Source organism: Musa acuminata, chromosome BXJ3-1 (assembly GCF_036884655.1).
Source record: "Musa acuminata AAA Group cultivar baxijiao chromosome BXJ3-1, Cavendish_Baxijiao_AAA, whole genome shotgun sequence".
Classification (NCBI taxonomy): domain Eukaryota; kingdom Viridiplantae; phylum Streptophyta; class Magnoliopsida; order Zingiberales; family Musaceae; genus Musa; species Musa acuminata.
The window spans coordinates 10,254,122-10,270,834 of record NC_088349.1 but is presented as its reverse complement, the minus strand read 5'-3'; the positions used below and the strand labels follow the sequence as shown (position 1 = coordinate 10,270,834).

The 16,713-nt window shown below is 44.0% G+C and overlaps 4 protein-coding genes across 7 annotated transcripts; 3 read left to right on the top strand and 1 right to left on the bottom strand.

The window, feature by feature from the left end:
* The first annotated feature begins 928 nt into the window (after positions 1 to 928).
* On the top strand, positions 929 to 2,553 carry LOC135628904 (E3 ubiquitin-protein ligase ATL31-like). The gene has a single exon (XM_065135883.1). The coding sequence runs from the start codon at positions 1,311 to 1,313 to the stop codon at positions 2,373 to 2,375; it is 1,065 nt and encodes a 354-aa protein (XP_064991955.1). The 5' UTR covers positions 929 to 1,310; the 3' UTR covers positions 2,376 to 2,553.
* Positions 2,554 to 4,672: 2,119 nt separating this feature from the next.
* On the top strand, positions 4,673 to 6,390 carry LOC135628600 (uncharacterized). Its single transcript, XM_065135352.1, has 2 exons — positions 4,673 to 5,763; positions 5,846 to 6,390. Exons 1-2 carry the CDS (start codon positions 4,699 to 4,701, stop codon positions 6,236 to 6,238), a joined length of 1,458 nt encoding a protein of 485 aa, XP_064991424.1. The 5' UTR covers positions 4,673 to 4,698; the 3' UTR covers positions 6,239 to 6,390.
* A 1,680-nt stretch (positions 6,391 to 8,070) lies between these two features.
* LOC135628399 (root phototropism protein 3-like) lies at positions 8,071 to 10,520 on the top strand. The gene is made up of 4 exons (XM_065135024.1): positions 8,071 to 8,516; positions 8,587 to 8,656; positions 8,740 to 9,906; positions 9,978 to 10,520. The coding sequence occupies exons 1-4, from the start codon at positions 8,398 to 8,400 to the stop codon at positions 10,449 to 10,451; spliced, it is 1,830 nt and encodes a 609-aa protein (XP_064991096.1). The 5' UTR covers positions 8,071 to 8,397; the 3' UTR covers positions 10,452 to 10,520.
* LOC103991650 (uncharacterized) lies at positions 10,467 to 16,699 on the bottom strand. 4 transcript variants are annotated; one of them, XM_009411166.3, is made up of 7 exons: positions 16,561 to 16,699; positions 14,550 to 14,849; positions 12,776 to 12,866; positions 12,444 to 12,619; positions 12,100 to 12,142; positions 11,893 to 12,001; positions 10,467 to 10,805 (listed from the first exon to the last, which is right to left on the bottom strand). In XM_009411166.3, exons 1-7 carry the CDS (start codon positions 16,624 to 16,626, stop codon positions 10,724 to 10,726), a joined length of 867 nt encoding a protein of 288 aa, XP_009409441.2. In that variant the 5' UTR covers positions 16,627 to 16,699; the 3' UTR covers positions 10,467 to 10,723. The 4 variants fall into 4 exon arrangements, with proteins under 4 accessions (XP_009409441.2, XP_009409457.2, XP_064991097.1 ...); XM_009411182.3 differs by having other exon boundaries at positions 12,100 to 12,127; XM_065135025.1 differs by having other exon boundaries at positions 12,444 to 12,616.
* Between the last annotated feature and the right edge of the window lie 14 nt (positions 16,700 to 16,713).

Here is a 16,713-nt window from a genome sequence, read left to right as displayed (position 1 = left end):
AAGTTGGAGATGTGTTTCTGAACTCTCATTAGCCTTTCTTCTCACAATGATACATCTATCATAGTTGACAGTAGAAATGGCTCCACTGGCTCATGATGCATGTAATCGACGGGACTTGATCTACACAGTCCCACCATGTGCACATTATTATCATTATTTAGTGTCTGTAATCTGACAACAAAGGTAGAAAATTCCAAACTGGTTTTGTATAGAACAAGTAGGTGTACAATCTCCTTCATAGATGAGCTCTAAACTGGTTTTATAATGATCCTGTCAACATATAGTTAGAAATTTTTGCCTGACAAGAAAGCAGTATTCAATCACAAAGTCAGATCGAGCATTTCTGCTATTTTGCGTTGCAGATTTGAGCAGACATTTTGCAGCATAAATTAATGTGGCCACTCTTCTTTGATCCAGAAGAAATTAACAGGGAACTACTCTGTGTCAACTGTATCATAATCTTGAGCACTGACATTTGATGCTCCAGCCATTATTAAGGCAAGTGCAGGCCTTCAACATCTTTCTCGGAAACTGGTGCTCGCCCATGGTAAAGGACAAAGCTCCTTCTTTTCCAATCTGGCTATGTTAATTATAGTGGAAGACAACAGAAGTGGTCTGCAATTACAGAGTAAAACATTGTGGCTTCTCACACACTACAGAGGATGTCAGCAGTTTCTGAAAGCTAAAACAGAGCAATAAAGGAAATAAGCCTCTGTCTTATGCATTAAATGAAACCTCTCTCTCTCCCTCTCTCTCTCTCGAAAGAGCAACAAGGAAGGGGAACGTATGCTTTAATGTGTGTCAAGCTCGTCAATGAGTACATATCGCAAGGAAACCTATTTTTGGGCTCGTATTTTTCTCCTTGATCAATGCGAAGGTTGGAGTTGCGAGTCACCGTCAAATCTTTCGATCGCTGTGGCGTTAAACATACTCTGTTTTGTTGGCACACTCGACAGGACTCTTCCCTCTGCGTCTCCGCCCCCGCATGCGAAGACAAAAACGCTCTGTTACCTCGGTCCAAACAGGGTTCAGCAAAACCCACCGCAACAAGCAAAGCAATCCAAATAGAAGGCAAGGTGGTGGAAGTGTTTCCTGTACTCGGGCCTTGGTTTGATAGCTGACTCGCGTCCACGGTGAGAGGTGGGGCTTTCATCACGACCGCGCGCATACGTTCGCCGATCTACATTAAAAGTCAAAGTTCAACCATTGACTTCCCTCCCTCTAACTTCACGTCCACGGCAAACCGGCATCTTATAATTATTGCCGCTCCCCATCGGTGCCACCGATCGAACACCTCCCTGATTCCAACTATGGCGACGGCAAACCACCGCCCGACCCCAGCACTCGCCCATGGGACGGCGTCGCTTCCGCTCTTAGTGCTCACTCTGGTTCTCGTCACTCCCCGCTGTGTCGACGCTCAGGCCTCTCAAACGCCCTACAGCGGCTACAACGTCAAGATCGACCCCACTATCGCCGCCCTCATCATCGCCTTCATCTGTGGCTTCTTCTTCCTTGGATTCTTCTCCGTCTACCTGCGGCAGTGCAGATCCGGCAGTTCCAGCGGGACTCGACCCTCCGGGGTTGTGGAGTCCGGCGCGGTCTCCCGTCGCACCGTGCGGCGGGGAATCGACCCGGAGGTGCTCGCTTCGTTCCCTACCATGGCGTATTCTGAGGCGAAGGAGCACAAAAAAGGGAACGATACGCTGGAGTGCGCTGTGTGCCTTTCCGAGTTCGCCGACGAAGACACCCTCCGGTTGCTCCCCAGGTGCTCTCACGTGTTCCACGTCGACTGCATCGATATCTGGCTCGACACCCACGTCACCTGCCCTGTTTGCCGTGCCAACCTCGCCGAGCCGGCGGCCGCCGCCTGCGAGTCCACGCCTGCGGAGGAGTCCGGAGCGATGGAGGAAGGAGATCTGGAAGCGGGCCGGCCGTCGGTGGGGTACCGGAGGTGGCACTCCACGGGGCACGAGGGGGAGGAGGTAGACCGGTACACGCTGCGGCTTCCGGAGGACATAAGAAGGGAGATCTTCACGGCAGCAGGGCTCCGGCGGGCGGCGAGTGTGGCGGAGCCACGGGTCCGCGGGGTGGCAAGCGGGAGCGGGGGGTACCGACGGGGGTGGAGCGGGCGGTGGGGATTCCTGCTGCGGACGTTCTCGGTGAGGCGGCGAGCGGATGGGACGGCCGTGGAGGGGTCGAGCAAGAGGGTCTACCCGTCCGTCGAAGCTCCCCTTGACCTTGCTCTTGGAGAAGGAGGGGGGAAGTCCGAACCCATAAAGGAAGGAACAAAGGAGAAGGAGGCGGTGGTAACCGAGTCGCCGTCGTCGTCGTCGTCGTCGTCATCTGCTACCTCCTCAGCGATGGAACGCTTTTAGAGTACATTGTACCCAAAGCCCACATGGTATCGTATTGGTGACAAGATCTTTCTTTGGATTTCATCCTGAGACCTGTACATAAGACCAAGATGATGTGTTGTGGTTGCCATCGGTGTGAATTTTTTTGTGCCAAAAGCCAAATTGTTTGGAAGAAATAGTTTCTAGTGATTTCATATTATTTGTGGTGGAAGATAGGAAGGTCAGAAGAATCCATAGAAAAAAAGTTGCTGAGAGTTGTGAGGAGCTCAGTATATGCCTTTCATCTTATAACTAGAAGAAAAATGCATTTGAGGATCAGTGGTGACTACAAAAAGTCTTGAGAAATGAACTCAAAATACAGAATATGTGTCATCAGAAAAAAAAAGTATCAATCCAGGAAACCAAAACTGGTGAGTTGATGTATCTGTCCTATTTCTTCCCCTGGAATGGAAATATGATAGAGCTACCATACTACGCAACAGGACAGAAATGAACTTTCTGTGCAGTGTGGTAACTCCCTTACTGCATTTTATGCCCTGCATTATAGCTTGGATAATGACAAGCAAGACATAAATGAAGGAAGCAAGGCTGTATCCAACATTAAGGCCATTAGCAGAAGCTTTTAATCAGTCACAAGGTTTTCTTCTGCTGCTACAGTAGTGCCTGCACATCATTTCCAATCATAAGTCTCAGATGCTCCTTTGGACCTGCTAAAGTGCACTGTCATGTCATGCATATTTACCTAATACACATTTCATCCACACCAACTCTAGTGCAATTTTGCCACACCACTCAACAACTCACAAACACTCGAGAAGTGGACACCACCTTGTCTTCCTGATCTCCTTCCATGGTAATTGATGTACAGTCTAGCAAGAAGTAGTAGTTCATCAACCACTTATGGTTGCTTAGTTCCCTCTCTTCAGTGCTTGGCCTCATGTGTTCTTAATTATTCAGAGCCAAAGCCTTTTATCTTGTACATATGAGAAATCCTGTAGTGAAGGTGTCAAGACTCAAACTATCAATCAAGATTGTTTGAATCCCATGACGCTTGCCAACACATCTAATTTGCATTCTCAAACATCTAAAATCCCATTTGGATCTGTTTTAAATATAAGTACAAGTCAATGATTCTCTAAAATCTGTATTATAACAAAACCCAACCAATATTATATCTTTGCAGACTCTAAAAGCAAAATAATTATGGTGCTTACTAATATATGATAAGATTTCTTTAACTATACGAGGAAATCTCTCTACTCTTTTGAGAGAAATCGAGGAAAATTCTTTCTCCTAATCTGTATAAATAAGAGATGAACATGTTAATATTTTAAGATAGAATTCCTTTAAGGTCAATGCCATAGCATATTTTTCTTAATATAATATTTAAAATTAATGTTGGGGTGTGCTCCACATTGTCACTAAGTTAATTTAAACTCTAACACCTCATAAACATGGATTCAACTCCCGACCAACCATGCTTCTATTGTTAGGATGATTCGACATTGTGTGTCAAATTTTGATTGATCCAAAATAACAATAATATCAAAAAAATTAAATTTTATTTTGGATGGTAATTGAGGATGAAGACTCCATCAAGATTTTTCCTTATCTTTAGGTTATGTTTGAATTTTATTTTTTTTCTCTAGAAAATTCAACATGTATAAAAAAAAAAAGATATCATTGCATATAAATATATTAAGTCCTTTTCCTTTTTTAATTATTTTTCTTGTATATCGAGAAACAGAATCTTTTTCTTTTCTTTTGACTCAATCAAAAGTAAGTCATGAATTCAAATCTTGTGTTTGTCCCTCTTGATCTTACTTAGTATTTTAATCAAATATATCTACACAATACCAGTTAATATTGAAGGAATGCATTGGATCAACGTTGCTCATTCCGCAAGTGAGTGAGTTCATTGTACTTCTTTCTTTCTCCTCGCCTCTTTTTCCTTTCCAAGGAATCGTCGTGCTCCTTTCTAGAAAAAGTCAAAATCCATTCCCCGATCCGGTTGACTTAAATTGCGGCTCACATTGGAGGAGATGTGGTTAATGTTGCACCGTTAGCTCTCGTGGATGGGGATGGGCTCGTGGAAGTTGGACGTGATTCCAAGTCATTGGTTGACTGCTTGATTCCAAAGGATCTCAATGTGGCCTTTGCTTCGTTTGTCCTCGCAGTAATTACAAGTCAGCAGCGGCCACACAATCCAAGACGGAATCTTAAAGAGACGAGCGATGTCAACCCCGAATCCGTCGTTGCTCACACCATATATAGAGAGAGGTAAATCTGCATCTTTGGTCTCCATTCTGTACGTTCTAGTATTTGGGGAGAACTCTGCTCGTCCATGATGCCTTCTCCTTCATCTCATGATCACGTCCTCCGCAGATCTTTCTCCGAGCAAAGGAGCTTCCCTCGCTCCTGTAACCACTCATACAGATTCTACATCAACCTACTCATCACCCTCTTCTGCGTCTTCCTCACCCTTCTCCAGATCCAGACTGTGATCAGAACATCGACGGCTCCCTTCACGTTCCCCTCCTCCTACTCCGCATGGCCACTTCTGGCTCACCATGTTCATAACCTAATCGGCGAGCTCGAGCTGAGGCAGAGGTCGACAGCGGAGCCACGGGGCAATGTCACGTTCCTCCCCCTCAAGGACCTTCGATTCGCCGAGACCGCCATGGTAGGCAACACTTGGTTCATGAGCTCCGTAAATGACACCAAGGAGAAAGGCGAGGCTGAATACGTCTACTTCCCATCGAAGGAGATGGACGGCAAGCTGCTGTGCTTGGGTGGTGGTAGCGCTTCCAACGGCACCATGAATTCGTATGCTTTGGCACCAGCGGAAGCTCTTCCGCCGAACGCCAAGCTGCTTTCAGGGCCGACCTTCGTGTCGGACACCTTCTACAGCTACGATAACATATTCCATGGGATATCAGCGTTGGCGCCCTTCGTAGCATGGCACGAGAGGAAGGCCTGCGTCATGCCGGCCAGGTGGGTGCTGTACCAGCAAGGGGAGATAAGAAGAAACCTAAAGAGCCCGTGGATTCGGACCTTGATGGAGGCCACCTTCGGTCCGAGCATGGAGATCGAGCAGTTCCGCAAGAGCGACGAGGGACCGAGCTGCTTCGAGCAGGCGGTGGTGTTCCGCCATAACCAAGGAGCCATGGGCAGGGAGAGGAAGGAGAAGCTCTACGACTTGCTGAGGTGCAATGCTCGAGCTTACTGTAACATCACCATGGAAGAAGATGGTCTCAAGGCCATAAGGCTCACGCTGCTACTGAGGGTGGGTGCGAGGTCGTTCAAGGATGACGACGCCGTGATCCACATCTTTCGGAGGGAATGCACGAAGGTGGAAGGTTGCAGGCTCAAGATTGCCCACCCAAACAATCTAAACTTTTGCGATCAGGTTGGCATCTGTTCTCTCGCATCTTCCGGTTATCGCGTTAACTAGAGAACAGCTTCAGCTATCATTGTCTTGATCGATCCAGGTGAAGCTGATGAGCGGAACAGACATCCTGGCGTCGCCACACGGAGCCCAGCTGACCAACATGTTCTTCATGGACAAGAACAGCAGCGTCATGGAGTTCTTCCCCAAGGGGTGGCTGGAGCTCGCGGGAGTTGGCCAGTACGTGTACCGCTGGTTGGCCGACTGGTCCGGAATGCGGCACCAGGGCGCATGGAACGACCCCCACGGCGAGCCATGCCCTCCCGGCCTCACCACCTCGTGCTTCTCCTTCCTCAAGAACCAGCAGTTGGGACACGACGAGGCCTTCTTCTCCAACTGGACCGCGCGAGTCCTGGGCGAGACGAGGAGATACAAGCTGCAGAAGCCATCCACGGAAGCAGCTCAAGAACGTGAAGGTCATTGCAAGTGTGGCTAATCCGCTCAGCTTCAAACGGTGATTGGGTAGAAGATGCAATAAGACGCAAGAGCTACTGTGGTGAGAGCTCAGCGGATTCGTCATGCGAGCAAGAAACAGATGAGTGTGTACGTACGTCCTCTTGCCTTCAATGCTGGAAAGCCTAATTCCAAGTTCCCTTTGTTGATGCTCTTCACACACACATGGGCAAAAGGTCAAACCCTCCACATCTAATTCTGTGGCAGGCAACTCATAAATTACTGGCATTTTGATCAGAAGGTGGTTTAAGAGATGTGTGCACACTCCAAGATCGTCGTCCAGATCCTTCCTTTAGCACGATTGCTTGCTTCAAGAATCCACATGAGTTACAATAGCAAGGTCAAAGCAGCACACTGAAATCTGAAACTGCCAAAAAAAGATGCTCTCTTCTTCATCCTCCTCATGGAATAATAATACCTCACCTCTGTTTCGACTTTTCTACTACTTCTTTCTTGTTCTTCAACTGCGTTAAGAACACACAACATCTGGAACTGTTAGAAATGGTGGAAAGCTATCCCTGATTGATAACCAGGGATCATGTGATAAGTGAGCATGCTGCACTTGTTCCTAGAAAGTCAACCCTCCTTCCCTCTTGTTCCAGTTTACTTCGTTTCAGCTGGATCACATGGAGTGTAAGGCTCATGAACCGCATGGTGTCAGACCACGCTTCATTACTCCATTGCTTTTAGGTCTCGTTGCAGCAGCTCATTGGTGTCAGTGGCTCGGATTCCATTTTGCATGACATGTAGTGTAATGTATTTGAGATCACAGAATGAGGTACTCCATAGACAAGAAGAGAAAAAGTAGTGTAAATGCATGAGATCACAGAGTCGTGGTAAGAACCCGAAACAGAGCAAACTTGCTCGATGCTCTTCCCGATGAGTAGGTCAATCCTAATTTTCCATGTATAACACGTGAGATGACTAGCAGCTGCTGCTTCAGGTCAAGATCAGAGTCAATAATTTAGTGTCGGATCAGTAGACTTGCATATCCATCTTGTTTTTAGCTGTCAAAGATTTGAGCAGCAGTAAAATAGCTGTCTCTTGAACTTGGAGCCCATCTCATGGTTGGATTCTCTGATCCTCGCCAAAGTTGAAAGAGAAATCACATTGATCTCTCTTACTGTAATGCTCTTCCTCTTTCCAGATGATGAATTCTGTTTCTTTGTTCGAAGGCCATTACTGGAATCTTAGACAGGGACTGAGGGTACTTACCGTATGTCGAGTGAGATTGAACCGTTGATCCACACAAGGGGAATGTGTCTGCAAACCAATCAAACTTGGCAGTATATCGACTGAACAGGGGACAAGGGAGAAGCTTTCTCCCATTATTTGCAGCCCATGCTTTGGTGGGGATGACGGTGCCCACTTGGAGGAAACATGAGTCGCCATCCTTTGGGCAGAGCATCTCTGTCTGACCAAGTTGCAATGCATGGGCTGGGCTGCACCCTTCTCACAGTGCCACCATTCATGGCAGATCCCTTGATCAATCGGTATCCAAGGGTGTTGTGCTCTTGCATTATGGATCAAGTGTGAGATAGATGGAGGGAAGAGAGAGAAGAAATACCTTGTTCATTCACCATATATGCCAGCAAATGATTGGTTGCAGACTGGATATAGCATGAGAAAGAGACTGGTCTGCAGCAGAAACAAACAATGATCCTACAGTGGATGACAGCATATATATCATCAAGCCTTCCTCCAAACAAATACAACAAGTGAAACATTAAGTGCAAGAAGAGAGGGATCAGAAGCATCCCATGATCCTGCAGCCTGTGAGGTCATGAGATATGACGACCCTACAGCTACAGCCCATGTGATTGTTTCCTAATTCCCTTATATTAATATGGACCCAGAAATCTACAATTAATTCTGTCTTCCTCACTCTTCCTCTGCATCTGCTCCCATGTCTTCTTCCTCCCCAGCATCATAACTGCGTTTGCCTCCACAGCATGTGATCCTTGTGTTTAGTTGCTCTACAGTTTCATCAACTGCATCTCACAGCTACTAAGATGAATACCAGATTGCTTGGAACTCATTTCCTATCACAAACAGCTGCAAGTGCTTCATGTCCTTTAATCAAACTAGATTCTCTCTAGTTCCATTTTTCCTATACTGGTGCAATTCCTTTGCACATTTACAATGTGGGATCCCAAAGTTGAGTCATGCAGTGAAGACAGAGCTTCCTATGAAGAATCCTTCGACTGCGACGAGGTTGATGATCTCAAGATGGATGGATTCTTTCTAATAGATAACTCCTGGTATGTATTCCTACCTCATAAGCATACTGTTTTCCGTGATGGCAGGAAAGCTAATGTATTGCAGCTTCAGGTATGTCACCGATGACAACCCCAGCGATCTGCTTATTAGGGTGGGAGGCACCAATTTCCATCTGCATCAGGTTTGTGATGCTTCACACAAACCTACTGTTTTGTTGATCCTCAAGATCTTGACTTGCACTGTGCTTCTTGTTTTCATTTCAAGAATCCTATGGTCTCGAGGAGCGGAACGGTGAAAGGGATCATAGAGGATTCTTCAGGAGGCTCGGAGTTGAGAATGATCGAGCTTGATGACATCCCCGGTGGCCCTGACGCGTTCACGCTGGCTGCAAAGTTCTGCTACGGCTTCGCCATCGATCTGACGCCTTCGAACATCGCCGGCCTACGGTGCGCGTCGGAGTACTTGGACATGACGGAGGACCTGCAGGAGGGGAACTTGGCGGTGAAGACAGAAGCTTTCCTCAGCTACGTGGTGTTCTCGTCCTGGAAGAACGCGGTTGCGGTCCTCAAGAGCTGCGAGAGCCTGTCTCCATGGGCTGAGAACCTGCAGATAGTGCGGCGGTGCAGCGAGTCCATCGCATGGAAAGCTTGTGCCAGGCCGAAGGAGATGAAGAGAAGCAGCTCAACGTGGAGCAGCAGCTCTGAGGAGAGAAGCCCAAGAAGCGATCTTCGGCAAGCTCCCATACACTGGTGGTTCGAAGACGTATCGACACTGAGAGCTGATCACTTTGCGAAGGTCGTGACCGCCATGGAACTTAAAGGCATGAGGTCGGACTTGATCGGCGCAGCGATCATGAACTACGCTTCAACTTGCCTCCCTGACCTCTGCAAAAGAGCAACAACTGTTGCTGATGGCAATCCAAATGCTCAAAGTCGAGATCGACGGCTCATTGTCGAGAGCCTAGTCGCCATGATTCCTGCTACCAAGAATTGCGTCCCTTGTACCTTTCTGCTCCAGCTTCTTCGAACGGCGAAAACGCTGCAGGTGGAACCTGCAGCGATCATGGAGCTGGAGAAGCGCGTCGGAATGCAGCTGGAGCAGGCCAACCTGCCTGACCTGCTCCTTTCTTCCGATCGCGAGAGCGACGCGTTGTACGATATCGATCTGATGCAAAGATTAGTGGAGCATTTTGTGGATCAAGAGAGAACAGAGATGTCAGTCTCAGAGAAGCATGGATATGGAGTTTGCTCCGGTCCCATCCGGACCAGCTCGAAGGCGAAGGTGGCCGAGCTCCTGGATGGTTACCTAGCAGAAGTGTCAACGGACAGGAACCTGCCGCTGGCCAAGTTCAAGGTGTTGGCTCGAGCATTGCCGGAATCAGCGAGGACCCGTGACGATGATCTCTACAGAGCAGTTGATTCATACCTCAAGGTAATAGCTCGAACTCTGATGGCTGTTCTTGAATCAGACATCTCATGCCATCGAACCCGATCATGAAGCAGGTTCATCCAGCGCTCGCCGCCCACGAACGCATGCGGCTTTGCCAGGTGATGGACTGCCGGAAGCTCTCCGTCGACGCCTGCGCGCACGCTGTGAAGAACGAGCGCCTTCCGATCCGATTCGCCATCCAACTGCTCTTCTCGAAGCAGGTCACGATGACCGACTCCATTGCTGGCTCCTGGATCGAAGGAGCACATCCCATGATTCCTACGAAGCAGCGGCTCCTCCTCCAGAGAGATCCACGTACCCAGTGCTCGCAGGAGGGTTCGGTGGCAGCGGAGGAGGTCAATAAACTTAGTTTTGAGTTGGAGAACATGAAAGCCAAGCACTCCGCACTCCGACGGGACATGGATGGGTTGCACAGGGCGTTGGAGGAGATGTCTTCGTCATCGTCGAAGCCCACAACGCACTCATCCGTGTGGGCTCGGGTGGGTAGAAAACTAGGCAAGATGAAGATGAGTAGAACAGAGAGGTGACATGGAAGTGTAAGATGATTGTAATGCAAGTTGCTAATCTTGATGATCAATCAAGGGAAATATGTACATTGAGCGGCAATGTGAATAGACAACTAGTTTATATCCATATTTACAATGTCATAAATCTGGAGAAATGGCCTCCCTTCTTGCAGGAGGAGATCTTCTTTCAAGTCACTAATCACACAGTATTAAGAATTTTTAGCTTGTTTGATGCCCACAAAAAAGCCTACTCTTTTATGTTCTTCCAATGGCACATCATTCAGGTAGAGTCATCAAAACAACTTTGATATAACGCGACAAGAGGACCAGAAGGCTACAGATGCTGCCCTGATTATTGCTGGATTCTGGTATATCCTGAATGGTGAATAGAAACAATTAGCAATTAGCATAAAGCCAAGAGAAAATGTTAATGTGACTTTGTTCATAAAAGAAAATGCAGTACATTATTAATACAAGTGAACTCCACCAAAGGTTGCAACAAATTACCAAATAGAGTAATTTGTGTTTAACTACGTTGAAAAAGGAAAAACATGGTGATAACTTAAAACAATTTGCATAATAAGGCCACCCTCTCCTACAAAGCTTCTTAAATGTCAACATTTTAATAAGACAATATATCAGAGAAAAAGAATTCTATATGAAGCTGCTTATAGAGAATTAAGGTAGTGGTTTGATACTGACACATACATTCACATTTCAGTCCCACCCATCTCACCCAGAAAATTGAGGTGGTGTTTTAAGAATGCCACATACCTCCACATTTCAGTCGCACCCATCTCCTAAATGGGTTGCACTAAATGAGGCAGTCAGACTCATCTTCCAAAAACTTTTACATGAATGGTGTGGATGCTTTAGCTATAGCCAAATAGAAACTACCCACACCACCTATAATTTTCTCCGAACAACTACTCATAGAAAGTGTATTCTCCTACGAGCACACATCAAAATAGGTAAGCTTCAAGCTTTTAGAAAATAGAAGTTAATATTTGGAAATAAGCACCAAAAAGCTGAAACAATCAACAGACAGAATGGAGCAAGACATCAGCTGATTTCCCAAAGATAACCACTAACACCAATACCAATGGATAATTATTTTTCCAAGAAAAAGGAAAGATTCGCTTAATAATAATATACAGCTGTCCTGGACAAAATGATTCTATGCTATATTTCAAAATTTTTCTTTGCAATATTATGATCTAAAAAGACCAATGAGAGCATATGCTTTTACCCCACAGAGCTAGGAACATATGTTTGTGAACCATTTACAATGGGCAGAGAGGCAAATGCAACTGATACCAGCTTTCCAGGTAAAAGAGCACGTCTATTCAAACTATGGAATTTATGGTTTCAAAGCAAGGTTACTAAGAAACTACTCATATAGTAAGTGTTATTAAAGCAGTGACTCGAACCTTCAAATAGTTGCAAAAAAGAAGCCACCTACCCAATAGCAGTTGCACCCCAAGAAGCAACATTGTAAATGACTTTGCTTCCATCCCATGCCTTCTGAAGCTTGCTCTTCTTCTTCTTTCCAGAAAATGTTTTGCATAGGGCTAAAGATCCACAAGAAGAGACAACAAGCATCATAAGCAATGGTTGATTACCCTCTTGTAGTCCATACAGAGAGAAATGCACATTTCAAATAGCTCACCATCCTGAAGCTGATTTGGAGTTAATTCCTGCAAAATAAAATCCTAGCAATGAATAAACAGGCAAAGAGTTAAGACAATTACTTTGACAAAATCAAGAAAGAGTAAAGCATCCACAATGAACAAATTAGACTAACCATGGCCACAACATTTCCAATTTACGCAACTGTATATGCATTCATAAGAAGTTTTAGCTAAGTAATTATATACAAAAAGTTTCCACACATGATCTTAAAATCATGCTTTTTTCATAACACGAAGATGTACAAACAGAGAAAAAAAAAAGACAAATATTGCAAAGCAAATACGCAGGGGACAGTCTTTTATAAGATGGCAATCTACATACTTTAGTTTGCTTTAGTGCTAGTAGGTAGGCAGCCATGAAGGATGCTATGCCATCCACAATGTCCTCTTGCCTGACAAGAACATAATCATCTTGGTCTGAGTCGTTCCCTCCATCAACAGGCCTATCTTCCCGCAAGTCTGCGGCGGTAATCACATCCCAAGATGAATCATCATCTGCTATAAAGAGAAGATATCTTTTGGCATCATTCATAGGTACTGGCATGTACAAAATAAATTTTGTTCCCTTAGGAGAGGAATCTTTCAGGATGCCAGATGTAGAAACTTATAAGCTAGAAATTCACTGAAAGCACAGATCAATACAAGATAGCTCACCATGAACATTATTGCAAATAGATGTCTGGATGCTTCCAAGCTTTTCAAGGAAGTCTGGTGATTCAACTTTCAACTTGAGAAGTGCACATAGCTGCAAGACAAAAGACAAACTACCAAAATTACACTCATCAAATCACTATAAAAATAAAGCTATCAGATTGCACTTGGCAGTCAAAAGCTGCAAGAGTAAATGAAAACAGCCACATCAATTGTTCACCAGACGGTGACATGTTAAGAACATTCTACATGCTCTCAATTGCCAATGCCACTTAAAATAACAGCAACATTATGGTATCATGGACAGCAATAAATCACTACAAAGGCCATAATCCTTCAGAATCCTTAGAAGTTCATATTCAAACTTTGATGCAGTAACAATATTTTTTATCAGTGACAGTAATCAATAAAGTTCCTTTAGTGGTATCTCACAAATTCATGTTCTTGCACTTTGGCAAAATAGGGTGATGGATTCATCCCAGCATGCTTTTTCATAGACAAAAATGATGAAACAATAAAGAACACTATCACTATAAGAGCACATAACTTGCATCAACCATATGGTATGAAAGATGAGTCAATACTTAGACATTCACCATACCCGTGGGAATTTATTTTTATTTTTCCCAACTGTACATTGATTACTGCCAAAAAATTGTTAACACAACAAATTGGCATGGAACAGAATATCACATAAAGATACAATGTACTACAAACTGGCACCTGCAAAGCACATACTAACAAATCATCAAATTACAAAGTTGTCTTGTCATAGTTGCATAGTTGTTTCTGCATATATTAGATAAACGGCACACATTTAACGTTTGTAACACCTTATTATCATTTATTCGGCATCAGAAAAGGGAATCATGTAACTTTTCATGGTGGGTGATTTTGCAAACCACCGAAGAGTTGAATTTATCAAATTAACCAACAAAATAAGGGATCAATGATGTGTAGGCATGTAATAATGCAAACATGGCATCAAACTGATATACAAATACCCATCTAAAATAAAACTAACTAGATAACACAAGCTTTTGTGGATCAAATTATATTATATAAAAAAGTCTACCTCTATAAGTAAACAGATTGTGACATCATTCTGTCACCATTATATATGAGCATCGAGGACATGTAAAGAACAAAATGGTCTAAGATATCTCATGTTTTTCTCTTGGGAAAAAAAAGATATCTAATGTTTATGTAACATCCCAAGTTGCAGAGCAAGCATCAACAAAGAACCACAGAAGATTAAAAGCTGATTTTGTGCTCTTGGCTTTTAAAGTTCAAGTAATGCCTTCGACAGGACTATACAAATGATCCCATTTCAAAATTAATAGATTGGCCATATACAAAGAAGATGAACATGCTTGTGCACGTTTCCCTCGTAACAAGTCAGTTAAATTCGCAAAGTCGCCTAAAACTTATGAACTTTGATCGACAAGCTCCAAATTCTCCAGTGTTATTTTGTATGAATCCCAACTTTATATTCGTCAGTGGACACACAAATCTAACGAACGGTAACCCACTGCAGCAGTAAGTGCAAGCACGATGACGAACAATAAACTGACATCATTCCTATATACAAAAAGAAGTGATTAGACATTCAACACAAAATGAAAAAGAAATTTCGCCATCATTGTGCAAAATTTACAATCTAAACAGCTAAGATTACAGCAGCATTCCCCTATTCGATCGTCCATCTCAACAACTATGATTTATAAACGGGATCCAATCAAAAGTCAGTAAGAATCCGAACAGGTCCCACCCGTACCTCATCGTCATCGGCATAGGCATAGGCATTGGCATCGGGATCTGCTGCAGATTGAGATCGCGGTGGCGATCCCTCCACCTCACCAGCCGCTACCGCCGCCTCCCGTGCTTCGCCCTCGTCGTTGGGATCGCAATCAGGGGCTGCGTTCTCCAACAATTCCAGCGCTCTCTTGCAGTTCTCGAGTACCACCTCAAGGGCCCGCCGCTTCACGCGGAACTGGTCCTCGTCCGTGGCCGGCACGCGGGGGCGCCTCAGCCTCGCCGGAGCGGTGGACGAGGTGGCATCGGCCTCCATCTTGCCCTAGTAAAGTTTAATGGGGAGAGAATTAATGTCTTTCACGACTCTATGCCCTCCTAAATTTGCTCATCATCGCAGGGGTTGGTTTTATTTATCATTTTTATCTAAAACATAATTTTCCCCGGGAAGTCTTACACGAACACGTCTCCGCACGTGTCACCCACGTTACTTCTCTAATAGTTACGTTTGAGGAGTGAAATTTAAGACGTGGAATAATTATTGCTCAGAAGTGACGAACGTGCTTTTCCTACCAAGACCCCTGCGTATTGATAGGACTACCCAAGGCATGGGTCCCCGAAGACCGCCCCCATTGCCAGTCTCCTGGCAGGTAGAACAGTCGGGTAGACTGTCCCTAGGAATCGTATAGGTTTTCTGGCGCAACCTGGAAAATTGGTCTCATCCCTAAGCCTAAACAAATATAAACAAATTCTCCATCGAACTTTAAAATACTTTTATGATTTATACGAGTTATTTATATGAAGTTAGATTTTGAACATGTGAACTGTATGCAATTGTTTGCCACCATCTTTACTGATATCGAATTTGACAGACACCCAACTGTATGCAATTGTTTCCAAATAATTTATTTATTATATATACTGTTAAAAGATATACTATTCTAACTTATAAGATCATTTAATCCTACATTGGTTAAGAAATATGAGAATCAATAATTCATAACTTCTCTAGGTTATGCTTTTTGAAACTCACAAAGAACAAAACTGTAAACTTCAAATCCGATATAGCGCGTAACACCGAGCAACATATCTATCCATTCTCTTCATCATTTTTTGAAGTGTTTTTTAAAGCATCAATTCTAAAAGAAATTAATAATCACAATAACTCATTAAAGGCATTTTAGCAATTACATTAGCGTAAGTTAAAAGAATAATAATATAACATGAACTTAACGTTCACAAATCTATAGTCCATTTTTTCTATAAATTTCAGAAATAAACCCTCTTGTCCACTGCCATTAGGATTCAGTATCCTCGTAGATTAATTCCCATCAAGTGGCTGGACGACTCCAATTCAGTATTTGGTTGGGCTTTCTTAGGTTAGGCCCTACCCGACATTGAACCTTATTAAGCCAAGAGAGCCCAAATCGAACATGCATAAAGTCCATTGAGATTGGCTCATCAATGTAGCAATCTTACATTGATGAGCTAAGATATTATTAAGATATATAAACAACTGTCGATGTTTGTTAACTATGTTTTATGATATTATTTCAACTAATATTTCGAAAAGGTAAAAAGTCATTACGAAACTTACCTTCTAAAAAGTTAATATATATATATATATATGATAAAAGAACTAATATTATTTATATATAATTTTTACTGATTAGTTGTCACCCGATCTCATAAGATTAGCGAATTAGACACGCATTAGACGCTATTAATTTGTTACTGTCCAACCTGTCTTAACAGGCTTACCGTAACAAACGATCCTTAAACCCTTCTAAAAATAATCTCCCAAAACCATACTGTTCTTATATGTACATAACAACAATCTTCTAAAAATAATATATTATACCAACGAAACTAATATATTATCTTCGTTCCACTATATTTAAGAACGCATGCATCTCTCATACCACTCTATCTCCGCCCTCTTCCATCGTTCTGCATTCTCTCTACCCCTCGGAAGCTCCCAATTACTTGCATGAGCAATTCTTAAGATTCGAAGGGTTTTGGGTTGGAAACATTACCTTCTGGGTTCGGTCCACCGGGGAGGCCGAGACGTTGAGCTGATCGCTGGCATCTCCACCGTCCATCTGTTTGAACGGCACAAACGCATGATGGAATCGCTACGCTCCAAGAACCTATTGCTCCTCTGCCTCCGTTCTCAAAGCACGCGTGTT

What these genes read in the sequence shown, in the direction of transcription:
- LOC135628904 (XM_065135883.1), top strand. Translation starts at nt 1,311, where the DNA reads ATGGCGACGGCAAACCACCGCCCGACCCCAGCACTCGCCCATGGGACG.
- LOC135628600 (XM_065135352.1), top strand. Translation starts at nt 4,699, where the DNA reads ATGATGCCTTCTCCTTCATCTCATGATCACGTCCTCCGCAGATCTTTC. An exon ending in ATCTAAACTTTTGCGATCAG is followed by an intron (nt 5,764 to 5,845) that starts GTTGGCATCTGT and finishes TGATCGATCCAG; the next exon opens with GTGAAGCTGATGAGCGGAAC.
- LOC135628399 (XM_065135024.1), top strand. Translation starts at nt 8,398, where the DNA reads ATGTGGGATCCCAAAGTTGAGTCATGCAGTGAAGACAGAGCTTCCTAT. An exon ending in TTTCTAATAGATAACTCCTG is followed by an intron (nt 8,517 to 8,586) that starts GTATGTATTCCT and finishes TTGCAGCTTCAG; the next exon opens with GTATGTCACCGATGACAACC. An exon ending in CCAATTTCCATCTGCATCAG is followed by an intron (nt 8,657 to 8,739) that starts GTTTGTGATGCT and finishes TTTCATTTCAAG; the next exon opens with AATCCTATGGTCTCGAGGAG.
- LOC103991650 (XM_009411166.3), bottom strand. Translation starts at nt 16,626, where the DNA reads ATGGACGGTGGAGATGCCAGCGATCAGCTCAACGTCTCGGCCTCCCCG. An exon ending in TCCAAATCAGCTTCAGGATG is followed by an intron (nt 12,002 to 12,099) that starts GTGAGCTATTTG and finishes GTGGATCTTTAG; the next exon opens with CCCTATGCAAAACATTTTCT. An exon ending in TGGGGTGCAACTGCTATTGG is followed by an intron (nt 10,806 to 11,892) that starts GTAGGTGGCTTC and finishes TTCACCATTCAG; the next exon opens with GATATACCAGAATCCAGCAA.